Source organism: Carcharhinus amblyrhynchos, chromosome 9 (genome assembly GCF_965287045.1).
Source record: "Carcharhinus amblyrhynchos chromosome 9, sCarAmb.v2.hapA, whole genome shotgun sequence".
NCBI lineage: Eukaryota > Metazoa > Chordata > Chondrichthyes > Carcharhiniformes > Carcharhinidae > Carcharhinus > Carcharhinus amblyrhynchos.
Window position 1 is genome coordinate 30,203,797 of NC_137332.1, and position 22,890 is coordinate 30,226,686.

General features: G+C 43.8%; 1 protein-coding gene across 1 annotated transcript in view; it reads left to right on the forward strand.

Annotated features, from left to right (window-relative positions):
• Nucleotides 1-22,890, forward strand: part of ccdc24 (coiled-coil domain containing 24) — a 100,537-nt gene that overhangs the window by 57,977 nt on the left and 19,670 nt on the right. Inside the window, exon 6 of the mRNA XM_080196544.1 lies at nt 4,599-4,653. Coding sequence (XP_080052670.1) covers nt 4,599-4,653 — 55 coding nt within the window. The remainder of the gene's footprint in view (nt 1-4,598; nt 4,654-22,890) is intronic.

Consider the following 22,890-nt stretch of genomic DNA (forward strand, 5'->3'; position numbering starts at 1 on the left):
CTGCCCTTAAAGGCTTCAGCAACAACTTGCGTTTATCTCGTTATTTTAAGTTGAATAAAGTTCTAAGGAACTTTGCAGGAGCATTATAAAACAACATCTATGATATATGACCAAAACCTTGATCAAAGAGGTATATTTTAAAGAGACTTAATAGAGAACAGAGGTAGAGCAATGTAGGAAAGGTATGTTAGAGCTGAAGGCAACTATACCTTATGTATGCATGATGTAAGCCGAATCTATAGGTATGAGTGGGTATAGATATAACTTCTGTACAAGTGTAAATCTTTGATTGGTATATGCTAATTTCTTGCAACTGGATCTTAACTCTAAATGACAGTTTAATTCCTGGATTCAGGCTTTTTCCTGATGAGCCACTAGCTGGAGCACCGGAACTGGCCCATACTATAGTCTGTATTAAAGACTCCCAGAGTCCTTGTCTGTTTTCTCAAGAGTGAAAAAAGTGAAGTACACTATAGCCAAAAAGCTGTATTTTTCTCCCTAACAGGTATTGATTGGTTTAAATAGCAACTAAATACTGAATGGACTTGCACATTATCTGTTAAAGTATTACTATGAAATGGAGGCAGCTTAATTAAAGTAACAAAATAATTTGAGTTGCCAACTCTAGTTGGAATGAAATGTTTCTGGAGGTTTCAGCGTATGATATTCTGCTCAGATAACATTGAATGAATTACTGTTTGAAAATATTATTGGTATTTTCTGTGTAAAGATTGTCTTCCAAATAATTGAATACCTTTGCTTGTACCAGCAACAGTTGTTCAATTCTTAGTCCCTGCACCAGAGCTGACTGGCTAACTCCATTTCCCCTAGATCCTTTTATATCCACATTAACCAGACTCCCTCTTTATCTCACCTATGTTATTGAACAATTCCCACTTGATCTGTTGTTGTCACATGTATTAGTATACAGCAGAAAGTATTGTTTCTTGCACGCTATACTGACAAGGCATACCGTTCAAAGAGAAGGAAACAAGAAAGTGCAGAATGTAGTATTACAGTCATGGCTTATTCCTGAGAAAGCCACTGACAGCTCACACGGGCTGCAGCCATTCAAGAAGGCAGCTCACCACCACCTTCTTGAGGCCAATGAGGAATGGGCAATAAATGCTGGCCTAGCCAACAAAGCTCACGTCTCCTGAATTAGTCCTTTAAAGTGTTTTCAGCAGAACCTCTGGTGTTGGTTTTCCTCAGAGGTGGAGGGGCTTGCACCAGTGTCATGGTGCAGGGTTGAAGGCCACAGCTGTGATGCAAAACTTGAAGCATGAGTATCTCTCAGGATGCTAGCAGCAACTCCTACAAAATCCATGCATCATTCTGAGATCGTCTACTTCTGTTAGAATTGTATATTAAAAATATAATGTAATGCAAGAAAGAAATAAATACAAATTCTATAGAAACTTTCAGATTCCAAAGCGCTTTTCAGTTAGAGTTGTTATCAATATTGTAATGTATGTTAACAAAGCAGCCAATTTATACCTCGCAAAGTCTCACAAAAAGGAATTAGATAAATGTTTATTTAATTTGCTTGTGGCAACATTGATTGAGGGATAAATACTAGTCAAGACAATAGGAGAACTACCCTCCTCTGCTTCGAGTGGTCCCATGTAATATTTATGTCAATTTGAAAGGACGGAAGGAGATGGATGGAAGAAGATTCCTCATAACATCTCATCTCAAAGCTTCAGCAGTCCAGTATATGATCAGTACTGTTCTGATGTGCTAGCTTTAGTTACATAGACAAATGTCTGGATTGGGCCTTGAAGCCATGGCCTTCTAATTTGGAGGTAGAGCACTGATTTGATTTGATTTATTATCATATGTATCGGGATACAGTGAAAAGCATTGTTTCTTCTATGCTATACAGACAAAGCATACCATTCAGAGAGTACATACAGGAGAAGGAAAGGAGAGGATGCAGAATATAGTATTACATTCATAACTAGGGTGTAGAGAAAGGTTAACTTAATATATAGTAGGTCCCTTTTAAAAGTCTGATGGCAACAGGAGAGAAACTGTTCTTGAATCAGTTAGCACGTTATCTCACACTTTTGTACATTTTTTTTCTGACAGAAGAGGGTGGGAGAGAGTATGCCTAGGGTGCATGGGGTCTTTGATTATGCTGGCTGCCTTTCCAAGGCAAAGGGAAGTGTAGATGGAGTCAATGGATGGAAGGCCAGTTTGTGTGATGGATTGGGCTATGGTCACAACCCTTTGTAGTTTCTTGCAGTCTTGGTCAAAGCAGGAGCCATACCAATCTCTGACACTGCTGTTGACCACTGATGCTAACCAATGACTGCAAAGCTCTGAAATTAGAATTACAAGTTGCATCAAAGACCACTGGTTGGAGTATTTCTCCAGGTCAACAGAGTGTATCAGAAAAATAGCACAGTAAAAGATGCAGTAACATAAACCTTGCAGTAGAGTGCTGTGTGTCGGTCAGTATAGAATGTTCAGATCAAAAGCTGCTTTTGATTTTGTCTGGCCTATCCCAGCCACAAACCTTCGGTGTTTTATGCTAAATCAGTCGCAATGCAGAATTCCTTCTTGATGCTATCACTTGCTGTATTTCTGGTTACATTCAGTTTAAAATACTTTACACCTCTGTGGGGAGGCGTTCCTATTGGTACATCCCTACAGCCATGACAATGTTACAAAATAGGCCCTTCAGGGAAAAAAATAATAGCATTTGAGTCTGATACATACCGTCTGAGCAGGATCTTCTAACATAGCTCAGTTCATCATGTAAACCAGCTTCCCATCCACTTCTTGCTGCCTCGGAAAAACAGCCAGCATAATCAAGGGCTGCACACATTCTCTCTCCCACCTTTTTCCATCAGAGAAAAGATATAAAAGTCTGAGGTCATGTACCAACCGACTCAAGAACAGCTTCTTCCCTGCTGACATCAGATTTTTGAATGGATCTACCTTTTATCAAGTTGATCTTTCTCCACACCCTAGCTGTGACTGTTTATACATTATAAGAACATAAGAAGTAGGTCCTTACTTTGTGCTACTTTGTATCTGATCCCTTTGGGACCATAAGAACATAAGAATTGGAGCAGGAATAGGCCATTTAGCCCTTCGAGCCTGCCCCGCCATTCAGTAAGATCATGGCTGCTCTGTCGTGGCTCAGTTCCACATTCCCGCCCTCTCCCCATAACCCTTAATCCCCTCTCTCATCAAAAACCCATCAACCCACGTCTTAAAAATATTTAGCGAGGCAGCCTCCACCACCTCAACGGGCAGAGAATTCCAGAGATTCACCACCCTTTGAGTGAAGAAGTTCCTCCTCAACTCTGTTCTAAACTGCCCCCCCTTTATCTTGAGGCTATGCCCCCTAGTCCTACTATCCTTTCTGAGCGGGAAGAGTCTCTCCACCTCTATCCTATCCATCCTATTCATCATCTTATATGTCTCAATGAGATCTCCCCTCATTCTTCTAAACTCTAACGAGTACAAGCCTAATCTATTCAGTCTCTCCTCATAGCTCAACCCCCTCAACTCCGGCATCAGCCTAGTAAACCTCCTCTGCACTCCCTCCAAGGCCAAAATATCCTTGCGTAAGTACGGCGCCCAAAACTGCACACAGTACTCCAGCTGCGGCCTCACCAATGCCCTATACAGCCGCAGCAAGACCTCCCTACTTTTATATTCAATCCCCCTCGCGATGAAGGCCAGCATCCCATTCGCCTTCCTGACCACCTGCTGCACCTGCAAGCTGGGTTTTTGCGACTCATGCACAAGGACCCCGAGGTCCCTCTGCACCTGCTGCAGTTTTTCTCCACGTAAGTAATAATCCTTCCTACCATTATTCCTACCAAAGTGGACCACCTCGCACTTGCCAACAATAAATTCCATTTGCCATTTCCTGGCCCATTTGCCCAGCCTATCTAGATCCTTCTGTAGACTCTCCCCACCCTCCGCACAACTTGCCTTTCCACCAATTTTGGTGTCATCAGCAATGCACCCTTTCCTTTCCTTCTCTGCTGTGTACGCTGTGAATGGTATGCTTTGTATAGTGCAAGAAACAGTATTTTCACCGCACACCAATGTATGTGACAATAAATCAAATCAAATCTGAAGATAATTCAGATAATTTGAATGTGTTTACTTTAATCTGCAGCGATGTTATGCCCAATAATAAAATTTTCAGCCTTCCACATCTAAGAATGCATGAGTTTAATTTTCCTATTATTTGGTAATCTCAGTTTTTAGTCAACATCTAGGTATCAAAGATGGAAGAGTCTATATAGGCAGGGTCTGCCAGTTTCTATAACATACATTAGTGAGAGCATGAATTGGGTAAAACATGTGTGCTGTGATATTTATGTTGCTGAAGTTCAGAGTGTCAAATGGCATCTAATTACCCAAGTTTATCATAGCTCAAATTAATCAGCAGTATTTATTATTGGACTTGACCTAACTATGGAAATTTGAGATGCATTCAGTTAGAAGATTTACGTTATCCAAAATAGTTTTGGTCACTTCATACTGTACCTTTCAGTAAAAATCTGATTACTTCAGCTCCCATGCTTAGGAATTCTTTTAAGTTCTAAAGATGTGTATATCTTCTACAGATTCATTTTACAAGAGGAATCCAATATGTTGGAGAAACATATCCAATTCTTGCAGGTAAATAGTCTTTAAAAGAACTGAAGCAATTTATCAATTGTATACCTTATGCTGCTGTTTAGCAAGGCCTTATTTACAAATCTTTTGGAGATTGGAAAAAAATTAGTCCTATTTTCTCTGCAGAAATAGAATTCTCTGTAACAGTTTTACAAATTTGCAAAAAGTTTGTTTTTAGTGAAGTACTATGTTTGAAGATTCCTGCTACTTGTAAAACACACATTCCTGCAAATGAGGAGTCAATATTTCACACCCAACTTTGCAATCACCTAGCAACCCTGCTCCCTCACTTGACAGGGTATGACTTGAAAATGACACCCTGCATGTCATGCCAGAAAATACAGCTCTAACATAAATGTTTTCTTCATGTGTTTGCTTCAACCACCGTCTTAAACTAAGATAGTTGAAAGAGCAAATCAGTAGCTGAGCTAAACATTGATAGTTTCCTTGTATGGCTTGCATCATGGATTTGGCCAGCGTTGCTATTTAAGTTTGTGCTTCAAATTAAGGATAATGATTTGTATTAGGGAGTAAATAGATTTTTTGAGGTGTTTCTCTGTATCTCCACTGACTTTCTCATAGCAGCAATAAGGATGAATAAGCTGTCGCAGACACTGGGTCTTGACTCTTGAGACCATTTCTAGTATTGGCTATTTAGATAAATAGAGGGGATATGAATGGAGACAATGACAGAGATTCCATTGAGTTAAAATAAATAGAAGAATGCAGCAATGCCTATATGTCCAGTTCATTTTGCTTCAGTTTTGTGCAGCAGGCCAAATGTATAATATTCCTGTTGCAAAGTGTTAGATACAGACATTCTGAGACTGTCTGAGAGTGTAATTTGTGTCACAGTGAATTGTGTAACGATAACGCATTTAACATTTCATCATCCTTTGTCATAATACAGTGCTTCCCAAACATTTTTCTGATGTCATTCCATTTGAATCCCTCAAATTTGGTATAACAACAGAGTGAAAATTTGACACAAGATTTGTTGAGCAGGACGTTGAGTAGGAATTGTGTGGTGGCTAGGCAACCACAGTTTGTTAAGCTTCACTATTTGGTTTTTAAAGTGCATGTTACTCTTAAACATGCAAAAATCACATTTTTAAAAGATGAAACAATTTTGTGAAACCGTTGGGTGGAATTTAGCCGTGTTTTTAGTCAAGTGTCAATTCAGTAGGGAAAAATGGAGTGTGGCCCACCAGCATTATTGCCAGCTTTACCCTCCATAGTTGGGACACTCAGTCAAAAGATAGTAAGGCCGTGGGTACACAGCACCATGCTAGTGGGATGGGCATGATTGAGCCTGCCCTGCCAGCAGTTTAGGCTCTTCAGAGCTCAGGGTGCAATTTTTAAAGGATATCCTGATTTGCAAAATATAAAAATGAAAAAAATGAAGACCTCATGAAAACATACACCACCACCACCCACAACACAGATATGGAAACTTCAGTGATGGGGTCAGTGCCTGGCTACTACCCTCTTTTCCCCCCAGGACTATACGCACCTGTGCATCTCCAGCATTTGCCAGGTGTAAGTCATGGGGGACCCACCATGATTCATATTGGCATGCCCTCACCCTGATGTGAATGGACAGTCCAATGTGCATTGTAAGTTAGTTTCAAATATCATTGTTGGGGGATGGAGACAATTGAGTGGAGAAATCCTATTGACATGATAGCCATTTTGTGACAGCCTCTCGATTCTCTGCCCCCTGTGCCATTTCCCTCCCCAACCCCCCTGAAAATCCCCCCTGTTATCTTATTCATGGGGCTTAATGAGACACATCAGCACCATGCAGACCATTGTGCTTAATTCCTTCCTTCCTTCTAACAACCTGCAAGCCAGGGGATAAACAGTTGGTTCTGCCCAAGGCAGACACTGAGACTGCCTATGTAAAAGTTGTCCACTTTGTCTCCTTCCTAGGAGTTGCAAACCAGGAAAATAAATTTGGAAGCATGTTTAATAGCACATTGGAGCTGGTCCAACTGTGACTGACAAAATAAGGATGGTATTAGATCCAAAGAGAAGTTATATAAAGTTGTTTGAAAAAGTAGCAAGACTGAGCATTGGGAGCAGCCGAGAATTCAGCAAAGGAAGACTAAGAGATTGATCAAGAAGGGAAAAATAGAGCATGAGAGTAAACTTGCAAGTAAAATAAAAATGGACTGTAAAAGCTTGTACAAGTACATAAAAGTCCCTTACAGTCCAAAATGGGAGAATTGATAATAGAGAACAGAGAAATGGAAAAGCAATTACGCAGCTACTTTTGTTCCGTCTTTGCAGAGGAAAACATAAATAGCTTCCCAGAAATGCGAAGGAATCAAGAGTTTAGTGAGAAGGAAGAATTGAAGGAAATTATTGTTAGTAGAAAAATAGAGCAGGAGAAATTAATGGGACTGAAAGCCAATAAATCCCCAGGGCCTGATAATCTACATCCCAGGATATGAAAGGAGTGGCCATGGAAATAGTGGATGTGTTGATTGTCACCTTGCAAAGTTTGGTAGATTCTGGAGGGTGGCAAATATAACCCAACTATTTAAAAAAGGAGGGAGAGAGAAAACAGGAAATTACAGACTAGTTATTCAGAAATGGGGGAAATGCTATATGGATGTGATAATAGAACACTTAGAAAATATCAACTGGATTAGATAAAGTCAGCATGAATTTATGAAAGGAAATCATGTTTGACAAACTTACTGGAGTTTTTTGAGGATGTAACTTGTAGAATAGATAAGAGGGAAACAGTGGAGTTGGTATATTAAGATTTTCAGAAAGGTTTTGATAATGTTGTATGCAAGGAGTCATAAGAACATAAGAACATAAGAAATAGGAGCAGAAATAGGAGTCAGTGTGCAGCATTAAAGTTAATGGGATCAGGGGTAATATACTGGAATGGATTTAGAATTTGTTGGCAGACAGGGATTGAGAGTAGGGAAAAAAGGGTCATTTTCAAAGTGGCAGGCCTTGACAAGTGGGGTCCCACAGGGATTAGTGCATGTGCCCCAACTATTCACAATATATATCAATGGTTTGGTTGAGGGAACCAAAAGTAATATTTCCAAGCTCGCTGCTGCCACAGAACTTTATGGGGATGAGTGGTGAGGAACATAAGAAATAGGAGCAGGAGTAGGCCATCTAGCCCTTCGAGCCTGCCCCGCCATTCAATAAGATCATGGCTGATCTGTCGTGGCTCAGTTCCACATTCCCACCCTCTCCCCATAACCCTTAATCCCCTCTCTTATCAAAAACCCATCAACCCGCGTCTTAAAAATATTTAGCGAGGTAGCCTCCACCACTTCAACGGGCAGAGAATTCCAGAGATTCACCACCCTTTGAGTGAAGAAGTTCCTCCTCAACTCCGTTCTAAACCGCCCCCGCTTTATCTTGAGGCTGTGCCCCCTAGTCCTATTATCCTTTCTGAGCGGGAAGAATCTCTCCACCTCTATCCTATCCATCCCATTCATCACCTTATACGCCTCAATGAGATCGCCCCTCGTTCTTCTAAACTCTAACGAGTACAAGCCTAGTTTATTCAGCCTCTCCTCATAGCTCAACCCCCTCAACTCCGGCATCAGCCTAGTAAACCTCCTCTGCACTCCCTCCAAGGCCAAAATATCCTTGCGTAAGTACGGCGCCCAAAACTGCACACAGTACACCAGCTGCGGCCTCACCAATGCCCTATACAGCCGCAGCAAGACCTCCCTACTTTTATATTCAATCCCCCTCGCTATGAAGGCCAGCATCCCATTCGCCTTCCTGACCACCTGCTGCACCTGCAAGCTGGGTTTTTGCGACTCATGCACAAGGACCCCAAGGTCCCTCTGCACCGCCGCCTGCTGCAGTCTTTCGCCACATAAGTGATAATCCTTCCTACCATTATTCCTACCAAAGTGGACCACCTCGCACTTGCCAACATTAAATTCCATTTGCCATTTCCTGGCCCATTCGCCCAGCCTATCTAGATCCTTCTGTAGACTCTCCACACCCTCCGCACAATTTGCCTTTCCTCCAATCTTGGTGTCATCAGCAAATTTCGACACCCTACACTCGGTTCCCTCCTCCAGATCATCTATATAAATGGTAAATAGCTGAGGCCCCAGCACCGACCCCTGGGGCACTCCACTAGTCACCATCTGCCAATCCGAATAGCACCCATTGACCCCTACTCTCTGCCTCCTATTTGACAACCAATCCTCTATCCACGCTAACACCCTACCCCCAACTCCCTGTCCCCTGACCTTCTGCAATAACCTCCTGTGAGGTACCTTGTCAAACGCCTTCTGAAAATCCAGAAAGACCACATCCACCGGCTCTCCTCTATCCACCGCCCTAGACACATCCTCATAGAACTCCAGTGAATTTGTCAGACACGACTTCCCTTTAACGAAACCGTGCTGCGTCTTCTCTATCAAGCAATTCCTCTCAAGATGCCTCGCTATTTCCTCCTTGATGACGGATTCTAACATTTTACCTACAACAGACGTTAAACTAACCGGCCTATAATTCCCTGCCTTTTGCCTGGCACCCTTCTTAAACAACGGCGTAACATTAGCCGCTTTCCAATCTTCCAGCACTTCCCCGGAATCCAGCGACGTCTGGAAAATAACCACCAAGGCATCCACTATCACCTCCGCCATTTCTTTCAGAACCCTCGGATGCAATCCATCCGGTCCTGGCGACTTGTCCACAATCAGTCCCTCCAGTCTGTCGAGCACCTCCTCTCTAGTAACAGTAATGTCATTAAGACCCTCCAGTCCTACCACCTTTCCATCTCTAACACCCGGCAAATTATTCACGTCCTCCTCCGTGAAGACAGAAACAAAAAAGTTATTCAGGACCTCAGCCATATCCCCATCCCCTACCACTAAGTCCCCCTTCTCATCCTCTAAGGGACCAACGTTCACCCTAGCCAGCCTCTTCCTTTTTATATATTTATAAAAACTCTTGCTATCCTTTTTTATATTAAGCGCAAGCCCAGCTTCATAGTTTCTCCTACCCTTCTTTATCATCTTCTTTGTCAATCTTTGTTGACATTTAAACCTCTCCCAATCCTCTTCTCGCCCACTACTCTTAGCTACTCTAAACGCCTCCGCTTTTAATTTAACACTTTCCTTCACCTCCTTCGTTATCCATGGCTTATTACCTCTCCTCCTACTGTCCTTTTTGACCATCGGAATAAATTTCCGCTGAGCACCAAGAAAGATCTCCTTAAAGATCCTCCACTGCTCCTCAGCAGACCTACCTTCCAACGCGCTCCCCCAGTCCACATTCGCCAATTCTTCTCTCATCCTACCGTACTCCCCTCTGTTCAAACAAAGGACGCGCGTCCGGGAACCCACTTTGTCCTCCTCCATCTGCACCAGAAACTCCACCATACAATGATCATTCTCCCCAAGAGGATCCTTCACCGCAAGGTCCCTAATTCTACCCCCCTCATTACATAGCACCAGATCCAAGGTAGCTCGCTCCCTTGTCGGCTCCAACACACACTGTTCCAGGAAACTATGCCGGCAGCATTCCAAGAACTCCTCCTCGAGCCCACCGCGTCCAGCATGGGTCGACCAATCTATATGTAGATTGAAATCCCCCATAACTACGGCCGTCCCATTCCTGCACGCCGCACTTATTTGCGCGTTAACAGCCCGCCCCACCTCCAGATCATTATTTGGGGGTCTATAGACGACACCCACCAGCGTCTTCCTCCCTTTGCTGTTCCTAATCTCTACCCACAACGATTCCGCTTTCTGCTCCTTGGCTCCAGTATCATCCCTCGCTACCACCCTGATGCTATCCTTAATCAGCAGAGCTACGCCCCCCCCCTTTTCCCTCCCGCCTATCCTTCCTAAACACTTGATATCCCTGGACATTCAGCTCCCAGTCCCTGTCACCTTGCAGCCACGTCTCTGTAATGGCCACCAGATCATATCCATTTGTGCTGATCTGCACCACCAGCTCATCCACTTTATTCCGAATGCTTCGTGCATTCAGGTAAAGTGCCTTCATCCCAGCCTTCACCTGGACCCTATTTGCCGTAGCGCCACCAACCATACTCACGCCCCCTACTCCCTCTATTATTGGGACATCCTCGGCCTCTTCCCTTACCTGTACCCTCTCCTCAACTTCAGACCCCGTAACGTCACCTATCCTCTCACCCTCCCCCCCCAATTAGTTTAAAGCCCTGTCTACAGTCCTCTTTACTCTATTCGCCAGCACTCTGGTCCCAGCACGGTTCAGACCCACCCCATCCCGCCCAAACAGGTCCCACCTACCCCAATACTGGTGCCAATGCCCCATAAATTCAAACCCATTCCTCCCACACCAATCCCTGAGCCACCCATTCACTTCCTTAATCCTATCAACCCTACACCCGTCTGCACTCGGTTCAGGCAGTAGCCCAGAGAAAACTACCTTGTCGGTTCTACTCTTTAATTCCATTCCCAGCTTCTCATACTCCCTCCCCAGATCCTCAGTTCGCATTTTGCCTACGTCGCCGGCACCCACATGTACCACAACGACCGGATTCTCACCCTCCCACTCCAGGTTCCTCTGCCGCCCAGATGTGACATCCCGGACCCGAGCACCAGGCAGACGACACACCCTTCTGTGCACTTTGTCATTGTGACAAAGGACAGTGTCAATACCCTTCACCCCACTATCCCCAATTACTACTACGTTCCTTTTCACCTTCTCTTTGCCTATGCCCTGCTGCATCACTGTATCGTGTGCAGTTTGCTCACCGACCTCACCTCCCTCGTCCTCGTCCAGACTGGAAGCAAGAGCCTCAAACCTGTTATGCAGATTGAGAGGCTGAGGCCTCCTCTCCCCACCCTCCTTCCTCCTCTCCCCACCCTCCTTCCTCCTCTCCCCACCCTCCTTCCTCCTCTCCCCACCCTCCTTCCTCCTCTCCCCACCCTCCTTCCTCCTCTCAGCAGCCCCCTCTTGTTCCTGACCCTTAGAGTTAGCCAGTCTAGGGGGGGTGGATGTCACTTGCACCCCATTGACAATGGCACCCTCTCTCCCCTTGATGAGCCTCAGCGTCCGAAGCTCAGAGGCCAGCTCATCTACCTTGAGCTGGAGCTCCTCCAGCAACCTGCACTTACTGCAGACATGGTCACTGGGAAGGACCCTGGGGTCCACCAGCTCCCACATCATACAGAAACAACACATCACATGCCCCTCCATTATTCACTGTAGTAGTATTGAAAATTTCAACACTAACTTACCTGGCCCTCTTTCTCCCCAGCCCTTTGCTCCTAAGCCCTAATAGCTCACTCTGCTTCCCCCTCACTCTGCTGCCCCCTCACTCCGCTGCCCCCTCACTCCGCTGCCTGCTGTCTACACCAGGCCTCTTTTTAAACCTGGCGCTGATTTGAAGCTTGCTCCCCCACAACTGCTTTTTAACCACTCCCTCAGAATTCTTAAAGAGGTAAATACAAAAAGCCAACAAAAATGCTTTTAAATGATTTAAACAGTTCTACAAGGAACAAAGGGCTTTAAACTTAAATTTAAACAGGTTTTTAACAGGTAAATTTTTATCTCTCTCTCTCTCTGCTCCTTCACTCCTCTGCTCCAGGAAACAATGGAAGATGTTAAGAGGCAACATGGTGATTCAGACAAGTTAAATGGGAGGGTAGATACGTGGTAAATGCAGTATAACATGGATAAATATGAAGTCATCCACTTCAGAAGGAGAAAGAGAATGGCATATTTTTATTTAAATAACAATAGATTGGGAAATGTTGATGTGAAAAGGGACCTGGGTGTCTGAGTATACCAGTCACAAAAAAACAGAATGCAGGTACAGCAAGCAGTTAGGAAGGCAAATGGTATGCTGTCCTTCGTTGCAAGAGGATTTGAGCACAGGAACAAGGATGTCTTACTGTAGCTATACAGGGTTTTATAGAGACCACACTTGGAGTATTATGTGCAGTTCTGGCCTTCTTATTTAAGAAAGTATATACTTGCCATAGAGGGAGCGCAGTGAGGGAATCAGTGTAGTGAACCTGGTATGGCAGGATGTTGTGTGAGGGATTGGGTTGACTGCATCTGTATTCACTGGAATTTAGAAGAATAATGGGATTGCATTGAAATGTATAAAATTCTGACAGGGCTGGATTGACTGAATGCAAGGATGGGGGAATCTAAAACACGGGGTAAAGGCAAAATACTGCTGTTGCTGGAATCTGAAACAAAAACATAAAATGCAGGACCCAAAACTATTAGGCTGTTTTATCTCTTTACAAATACTGACTGACCTGATGTGTATTTCTACTACTTTCTGTTTCATTTCATTGAAACTCTACTCGGCTTGAAGGAAAATGCAGGGGCCTGTGATTTATCAAATATGAAACAAGTGCCCATTCATTCAGCGTCCCAAAGTATTTGCTTTTAGCCTATCTTGAGCTTTTTTTTCTGACATAATCGCTGGGGAATATTTAGCATCTGGACAAAACAGCTCCAACCTGTGTATGTGCAGGATTGCTTTCCACATCTGTTTCCCCAGTTCTCTAATGGTTGCATTTTAGTTGCATTATTGTAATGGTATTTTTCCTACAGACCTTGAACCAAACAATTATCCTGTGAAATATCTAGCTACTAAATACAAAATATCTTAGAAGCTAAAAATGTCTGAGTCTCCAGCATTAATGTGTTCCTTTCAACACAAGAGAAAAATGTTTCTTTTAAAAAAAAACTTCCATATCCTATCTAACTAGCAGGTTTTCCACATCTGTTCTTTGTGTACTCATGCTGGGTGGCAGATGAAGTTCAGTGTGTGTGAGGTGATGCATTTTGGTTGGAAGAACATGGAGAGACAATTATAAATAAGAAGTAATATTCTTAAAGGGTTGCAGAAGCAGAGAGACCTGGTTGTATATGTGCATAGAACATTGAAGGTGGGAGGACAGGTGGAGAGAGCAGTTAATAAAACATGTAGTATTCTGGGTTTCATTAATAGGGACATAGAGTACAATCGCAAGGAGGTTCTGCTGAACTTATACAAGACACTAGTTAGGCCTCAGCTGCAATATTGTGTACAGTTCTGAATGCCATACTATAGGAAGGATGTGAACGGATTGGAGAGTGTGCAGAAGAAGTTTGCAAGAATGGTTCTAGGAAAGAGAAACTTCAGTTATGATAGATTGGAGAGTTTGGGACTATTCTCCTTGGAGAGGAGATGTTTGAGGAGATTTGATAGAGATGTTCAAAATCATGAAAGGGTGAATAGGGAGAAACTTCCTGCTCGTAAAAGGATCAGGATCAAGAGGGGACAGATTCAAAGTGATTTGGAACAGTAGCAAATGTGATGTGGGAATTTTTTTTTCACACAAATGATTTGGATCTGAAATGCACTGCCTTCACGTGAGGCAGATTCAAATCACCCATGGAAACTGGTGAAATTTGAATTCAATAAAAATCTGGAATTAAAAGTCAAAAACCCATTTGGGTTCACTGTGCTCCTTAGGGAAGGAAATCTGCTGCCCCTACGTGGTCTGGCTTATATGTGACTCCAGATCCACAGCAATGTGGTTGACTCTAATTACCTTCCGAAATAGCAAGCCATTCGGTTCAAGGGAAGTTAGGGAAGGGCAATAAATGCTAGCACAACCAGCAAGGCCTACATTCCTTGAATCAATGAAAAAATCTACTCTGATCCTGTTGGTGTCTTTATACCAATAATACTTGGAAAATGCCTGTCTGTCTCCGAGATTTGGCTTCAGTTCAACCCCATGGTCATTTAGGTTTCTGAATTGGGTTTTTGATCCATATTCATGACCTGGACGTGGACATAGTTTCAAAGTTTGCAGATGTTGTGAAACTCGGATTGTCATCAGTGAGGGTAGTATAGCAGCAGATTTCAGGAGGATGAAGACTTGGGAAATGGGTGCACATGTTATAGATGAAATGTAATGTTGTGCAGGAAAGAATGAAATAATGCATTTTGGAATGCAGAATAAGGAGACCCAATTCTAATTAAATAGTACTGTTTTAATGAGGCTGCAGGATCCTGGGGGTTTTTATAGTGAAATCAGTGAAGGTGGCAGGACATATTGATCAAGTTGTTCAAAGCATAAGAGATCCTTGGTTTTATAAATAGATACATAGCACATAAAGAAAAAGGAAGTGATGGTTAGGCCTAAGATGGAGTAGTATCCAAATCTGGGCACCATACTTTAGGACAGTTGACAAAGACTTGGAGATTTGTGCAGATTTTTCTAGATGGTACTGGGGCTATGTTGAGAGACAGGAGAAACTGGGATTGTTCTCCTTAGAGCAGAGATAGTCAAAGGGAGATTTAATCCATGTGTTCAAAACTAAGGGGTGGCTTGATAGAGTAAGTAGGGAGATACTGTATGCACTGGCAGGAGAGTGGGCATGATGTGGATATGCCGGCGTTGGACTGTGGTAAACACAGTAAAAAGTCTGACAACACCAGGTTTCAGTCCAACCAATTTATTTGATAGTAAATTCACTAGCTTTCGGGTTAGCCACTTCGTCAGGTGAATGGAGAGTTCTGGCCTCAGACAGAGCATCTAAAGCACAGACAGTTTACAGATTACTGATTAGAATGCAAATCTTTACACCTAACCTGCTGTTCAAGTCTTAAAGTGGCTAACAATGTGAGTGGAAGGAGCACTGATCACAGGTTAAAGAGATGTGTATTGTCTCCAGACAGTACAGTGAGTGGGGTTTTGCAAACCCAGGCAAGTCACGGGGGTTACAGATAGTGCGACATGAACCTAAGATCCCTGTTGAGATCGTCCTCATGTGTGCGGAACGTGGCTATCAGTCACTGCTCAGCGACTCTGCGCTGTCATGTGTCGTGAAGGCCGCCTTGGAGAATGCTTACCCGAAGGTCAGAGGCTGAATGCCCATGACCACTGAAGTGTTCGCCAACAGGAAGGGACCAGTCTTGCCTGGAGAGTGGGCAGCCAGAGGACACAGATTTAAGGTCATTGACAAAAGTAGTTTTGAGCTGGAATGTAGTCTGAAAAAAAGTGAAATCAGATTCAGTAAAAATTTTCAAAAGAGAATTGGGAACACAAGAAAAATAAACATTTATAGGGTGTTCTGGAAAGTGCAGGGGAGTAGGATGAAGTTTTTTTTGTCCATGGGGATGTGGGTGTCGCTGGCTAGGCCAGCATTTATTGTTCATCCCTAATTGCCCTTGAGAAGATGGTGGTGAGCTGCCTTTTTGAATCACTGAAGGTCATGTGGTGTAGATACACTCAGTGCTGTTCGGGATAGAGTTCCAGGATTTCAACCCAGTGGTAGTGAAGGAATGGCGATATATTTCCAAGTCGGGATGGCAGGTGACTTTGGGGGGAGCCTGCAGGCAGTGGTGATCCCAGGTATCTGCTGCTCTTCTCCTTTTAGGTGATAAAGGTCACGGATTTGGAAGATGCTGGAGAATAACCCTTGGTGAGGCACTACGTGCATCTTTTAGAGACACTGCAGCCACTGTATGCAAGTGGTGCTGTAAATGTTTAAGGTGGTGGATGGGATGCCAATCATGTGGACTGCTTTGTCCTGGGTGGTATTGAGCTCCTTGAGTGCTAGCACTGCTTCCTTTCTGTGCTGTATAATTCTATGGTTCATTTAGTGGATCATATCGAGCCGCTGACAAGATCATTTGGTAATCTGGTCCAGTCTACACATTGGGCAGGATTTTATAGCCTTGCTTGTCCTGAAACTGTAAAATCCCGCTTGAGGTCAATGGACCTTTCCATGGTCCGCCCTTTGCCCATGGCGGGCGGGAGAGTAAAATTGTCTTAACTAATGGGTCAACTGGTGGGTGTGTTGGTAAGTGTCCTCAAATGCAGTAATATAATGTTGCATGGCTCAAGCATGGTGCTTAAAAGTAGTTATTGGAGATACAAAGAAACAAAAATATCTGGAATGCGTAGAAGTGATCTCGAACCTACTGGGTTGTCATAAAAATCCAATTGGTTCATTGCTTTCCTGTAAGGCTGGTAGCCTACTATTCTTACCTGGCTCAGCCTATAAGTGACTCCAAACCAATGTCACCATGGTTGACTCTTAACTTCTCTTTGACGTTGTCTAGCAATGACTCACTCTATCAGACTGTTAGTCAGAAAACGGCAAAGAAAACTGGACAGACCATTTGGCTGCAGAAATGCATTAAATCAGGATTGACAAAGGCAAACTCTGTCCCCTCAACCTCACAAAGTTTTCCTTATTAACATCCGAGGACAATTGTTGAACTTTGGAAAGCTGTCATCAAGCTAGCCCAAGATTTAAGCAACACCTCCCAAACTCAAGCCCACCATGATTCTGGGCACAATATTCACTATATAGAAGGAAAGTATCTGATTATCCTATCCTTCAATGTTTGATATTGTGATGAAGGAATGTCATAGCTGACATGTCCACAGATGCCCTTTGGCCTAAAGCCACTCCTTTTGAAACAATCTTTTGGTTTGCAGGAAGTAGCAAAAATTTGCTAGACCCTGCTTCCCCGATTTCATTTATTTATAAACAAAGAACAAAGAACAAAAACAGCCCGGGAAACAGGCCCTTCGGCCCAACGAGCCCGCGTCGCCATCTCAACACCACCAGTCCCCCTCTCCACCCACGACCCTTGTCTAATGTTTTATGGCCATCCAGATTGAGGGAAACTGATTTAGGGACAATTTATTACTACCAATCAGCCTAACAGCACATCTTTGGGGTGTGGGAGGAAACCGGAGCACCCGGAGAAAACCCACACAAGCACGGGGAGAATGCGCAAACTCCCACAGACACCGGCCCAAATCCATGTGTCTGCACAGCAATCAGTGATAGTCACTGAGCTGTCGTCTTGCCCAGTATCTGGTCCAGTTTAGGCACACACTAACGACATGAAGCACTAGGCCAATCTCGAATAACCAACAGCAGCCCAAGTACGACCCATCGCGTGTATGCCCCTTGTTGGACACAAGGCGGACCGACTTAGAACCTGTGAATGAAAAGGAAAAAAGACATTATTATTGTACCATATCCATTTACCTTACCAGGGACGGCCCAATGCTAATGACCCTTATTTAAAACAATCTCCTATATCCACCCATCTCCAACCCACTCATGTGCCTGTCTAAGTTACTCTTAAATGACTCTAGCGTGTTTGCCTCCACCACCTTACTTGGCAGAGCATTCCATACCCCCTCTACCCTCTGTGTGAAAAACCTCCCTCTAATATCTGTGTTATACCCCTCCCCCCTCACCTTAAGTCCATGGCCCCTTGTCCTATGTGTCTCTATCATAGGAAATAGCTTACTTCTGTTTACTCTATCTATGCCCTTCATAATCTTATATACCTCTATTAGATCCCCCCTCAGTCGCTGTCTTTCAAGGGAAAAGAGCCCCAATTTCTTCAATCTTTCCTCATACTCCAGTCCTTCCATACCAGGCAACATCCTGGTAAACCTCCTCTGCACTCTCTCCAGAGTCTCCACGTCCTTCCGGTAGTAAGGCGACCAGAACTGGACGCAGTACTCTAAATGCGGCCTAACCAACGTTCTGTACAACTGCAACATTAGACTCCAGCTCTTATATTCTATACCCCTTCCTATAAAGGCTAACATACCATAGGCTTTCTTCACCACACTCTCCACTTGCACTGCCACCTTCAAAGACTTGTGCACTTTCACCCCCAGGTCTCGCTGCGATTCTATACTCCTTATGGGCTTACCCTTTATCATATAACTCCCTCCTACATTATTCCGGCCAAAATGCATCACCTCACATTTATCCGGATTAAACTCCATTTGCCATGTATCTGCCCAATCAACCAGCCTATCAATATCCACCTAGCTTCATAGAATCACAGAATGACTACAGTGCAGAAGGGGGCCATTTGGTCCATCGACTCTGCACCGACCACAACCCTATCCAGTCCCTATCCCCGTAGCCCTATGTATTTATCCTGCTAGTCCCCCTGACACTAAGGGACAATTTAGTGTGGCCAGTCAACCTAACCTGCACATCTTTGGACTGTGGGAGGAAACCAGAGCACCCGGAGGAAACCTACATAGACACAGGGCGAATGTACAAACTCTACACAGACAGTGACCCAAACTGGGAATCGAACCTGGGTCCCCGGCGCTGTGAGGCAGTAGAGTCAACCACTGTGCCGCCCTTGTGGTGTGCTTGTGGTGCTTCTTGTAGGAGGAATGAAGTGCCAGTCAGCCTATCCAGCCAACACTTCATTAGTTTACAGGACTATAGTACCTGAAATCAGGCAGTAATAGAGGAAAATCCAACCTTTAGTGTAGAAATCCTAAGGTGGACATGGACTACAGGCAGCAGCTTCTACATCTGGTTTTGCTGAAGTGAAACTCCATCACTTCCAATAATAACTTGCATTTATAGTGCATCATTATCAGAATAAAATGTCCCAAGGCAGTTCACAGGAATCCTCTCAAGCAAAACATGACACCAAGCCACAGAAGATTTTAAGGCCAATGACCAGAAACCTGACAAAAGAGGTAGGATTTAAGGGCTGCCGAAAGGAGAAAAACGAATCGATTTTAGGTAGGTAATTCTAGAGCTTGGAGCCTTGATAGCTGAAATGTTGGAGCAATTAAAATCAGTGATATGCAAGAGACCAGAATGGGAGGAATATAAATACCTCTGAGGGATTGAAGAGCCAGAGGAGATGGGAATGGGAAGAAGTTGTGAATCTACATCAGAAATATTGTACAGAGGATATTTGCTGTTTAGTTGCATTTTACAACTTTATAATTTTAAAGCATACTAACAATGGATTCTGAGGGATGCCATTAATAACTTTCAGAATTAGTAACTATAATCATAGCATCCCTCCAGTGCAGGAGGTCATTCGACCCATCAAACCTGCACTGACTCTCTCTGACAGAGTACCATACTCAGGCCCTTTCCCCTCCCCTATTGCTGTAACCCCACATGTTTCCATGGCTAATCCATCTAACCTACGCACCTTGGGATACTGAGGGGCAGTTTACCATGGCCAGTCGACCTAGGCTATACATCTTTTGACTGTGGGAGGAAACCGAAGCACCCGGAGGAAATCCACACAGACACAGGAAGAATGTGCAAACTACACTTTGCTACGGATTTGCAGCAGATGGAAAAGATTGAGTATGTGGATATTAAGGAGGAGGATGTGTTAGAACTTTTGAATTCTATCAAGATAGATAAGTCGCCGGGACCAGATGGGATGTACCCCAGGATACTGTGGGAGGCGAGGGAAGTGATTGCAGAGCCCCTGGCGATGATCTTTGCGTCGTCAATGGAGACGGGAGAGGTTCCGGAAGATTGGAGGATTGCAGATGTAGTTCCTATTTTCAAGAAAGGGAACAGAGATAGCCCGGGAAATTACCGACCGGTGAGTCTGACCTCAGTGGTTGGTAAGCTGATGGAGAGGCTTCTGAGGGACAAGATTTACGAGCATTTGGAGAGGTTTGACATGATCAGGAATAGTCAGCATGGATTTGTCAAGGGCAGGTCATGCCTTACGAGCCTAGTTGAGTTCTTCGATAATGTGACTGGACATTGACGAAGGAAGTGCCGTGGACGTGGTGTACATGGACTTCAGCAAGGCGTTTGATAAGGTCCCCCATGCAAGACTTCTTGAGAAGGTGAGAGGGCATGGGATCCAAGGGCCTTTGGCCTTGTGGATCCAGAACTGGCTTGCCTGCAGAAGGCAGAGAGTGGTTGTGGATGAGTCTTTTTCTGAATGGAGGTCAGTCACCAGTGGAGTGCCCCAGGGATCTGTTCTAGGACCCTTGCTGTTTGTCATTTTCATAAATGACCTGGATGAGGAAGTGGAGGGATGGGTAAGTAAGTTCGCTGATGACACGAAGGTCGGTGGTGTTGTGGATGGTCTGGAAGGATGTCAAAAGTTGCAGCAGGACATAAATAGGATGCAGGACTGGGCGGAGAAGTGGCAGATGGACTTCAACGCGGATAAATGCGTAGTCGTCCATTTTGGCAGAACCAACGGGATGAACGAGTACACTATCAAGGGCAGGAGTCTTAGTAGTGTTGAAGAGCAGAAGGATCTTGGGGTCCGGGTCCACAGGACTCTTAAATCGGCCTCGCAGGTGGAGGAGGTGGTCAAGAAGGCGTATGGTGTACTGGCCTTCATAAATCAAGGGATTGAGTTTAGGAGTCGGGAGGTAATGCTGAAACTTTATAAGACCCTTGTCAGGCCTCATTTGGAGTACTGTGCGCAGTTCTGGTCGCCTCACTATAGGAAAGACGTAGAAGCTATTGAAAGGGTACAGAGGAGATTTACAAGGATGTTGCCTGGACTGGGAGGCATGCCTTATGAAGTTAGGTTGAGGGAGCTGGGACTCTTTTCCCTGGAGAGATGAAGGTTGAGAGGCGACCTGATGGAAGTTTATAAAATGTTGAGAGGAATAGATAGGGTGGATTCTCAGAGGCTATTTCCCCGGGTTGAAATGGTCGCTACGAGAGGACACAGATTGAAGGTGCGGGGAGGAAAGTACAGAAGTGATGTTAGGGTTAAGTTTTTCACTCAGAGGGTGGTGAGTGAATGGAATCGGCTGCCGTCAGTGGTGGTGGAGGTGAACTCGCTGGGGTCTTTTAAAAGACTTCTGGATGAGTATATGGGATTTAATAGGATTGGGGGTTATAGATAGGTCTATAGATTGGTAGGTGTTGATGTGTTCGGCGCAACTCGTGGGCCGAAGGGCCTGTTTGTGCTGTAGTGTTCTATGTTCTATGTTCTACACACAGTGACCCAAGGTCAGAATCACACCCGAGCCTCTGGCACTGCGAGACAGCAATGCTGACCACTGTGCCACCGTGACACCATAACAGGAGCAGGAATATAACACGTCATCTTTCAAGGCTGCTTCTCCATTCAAAGCAATTATGGCTGATGTTCTGCCTCATCACTTTTCCTGCCTGCACCTATATCACATGATTCCCTAAGAAACTAGGACCACTCTTCCTTTAAGCAATCCAGTATTTGTAGCTTGTTGGAAGGTTGTTCTTTTTCTCTTTGGGTCATAGGTTGAAGTCCGAGGAACAACTTTTCAATGCAATTTTTGGATTGAATACTGATACATTGATGTTAGTAATGGACTTGAATCTAGTTCAATAATCAAGACAGATGAGAAGCACAGTGAACCCTTTTACCTCTGGAATTAGGTGATAATCCAGTAAGATTGATGGATGAGTATTTTCTGAACAATTCCTAGGTAGTGTAAGTCAATAACCTATTCCTTAAGTCAGCATTGTGGTTATTTTTTGTACTATAGGATATTTTATATATAAATGAAATGAATGGAATGAAAAGAGAAATATGTTTTCTTGATGCTTTACAATGTCTTCATTGAGTTCTTGAATTACGTTTGTGTTTGTTGGTCTGTACTTAAGTGAAAAGTCAGCTGTGAAACTCGGACAAAAAGCCTTAGAAATTTTGACATAGGAACTGTGTATGCAGAGAAATTTTGACATAGGAACTGTGTATGCAGGAGAAGGTAGCAGAGTTTTCCAACTGTTGTCAGCAGCCGAATATTTTCTTCATAACCGGTCATCCAGACATAATCCCTCTGGTCTCTGCGAAAGTGCATTAACATAAGGAAGCTATATATTTTTGTACAATGTGGACGTTTACAACATTTATGTAACTGAAACAGTTTCTATATAGTGCCAACTGTGCCAGAATAAAAGCTGACACTGAGAGGTATGGTGCAAGACAGAAGTTAATTCATTTACCTTCACTACGTTGTTTTTGATATTGATTTTCACATGGCCTTTATTTCCCTATCCAAGTCCAATATATATCCCTATACCAGAGACCTGTATTTCAGTGTTATTTTCTGGACGCACAAGATAATGCTAATGTTTATCAGGTTGATGTTTAATGTTTTATTAATAAATCATGATTTATTAATGTTTGATACAGCTTTAGGACATTGCTTCAGGAGTTTATCAGGAAAATACTCTTGGCCCAAACATTTACTTTTATTAATAACCTGCTCTTTGTCGTATTGGTAATGGATGAATCCAGAGTTGAGATCCATAATATCCAGATTCGGGTTTCACAAAGACTTAACATTCGTAAAACCAAGTGTCAGGTAATTATCCTTGCAATCACGATAAAATTCCTTGACCTTCAATAGTGTTCCATTATCATTCTCTCGAAATTAACAACTTGTCGGCCATTACTGATCAGAATTTAATCAGACCCGCCATTGACTGCCAATCAGGACAGAGGCT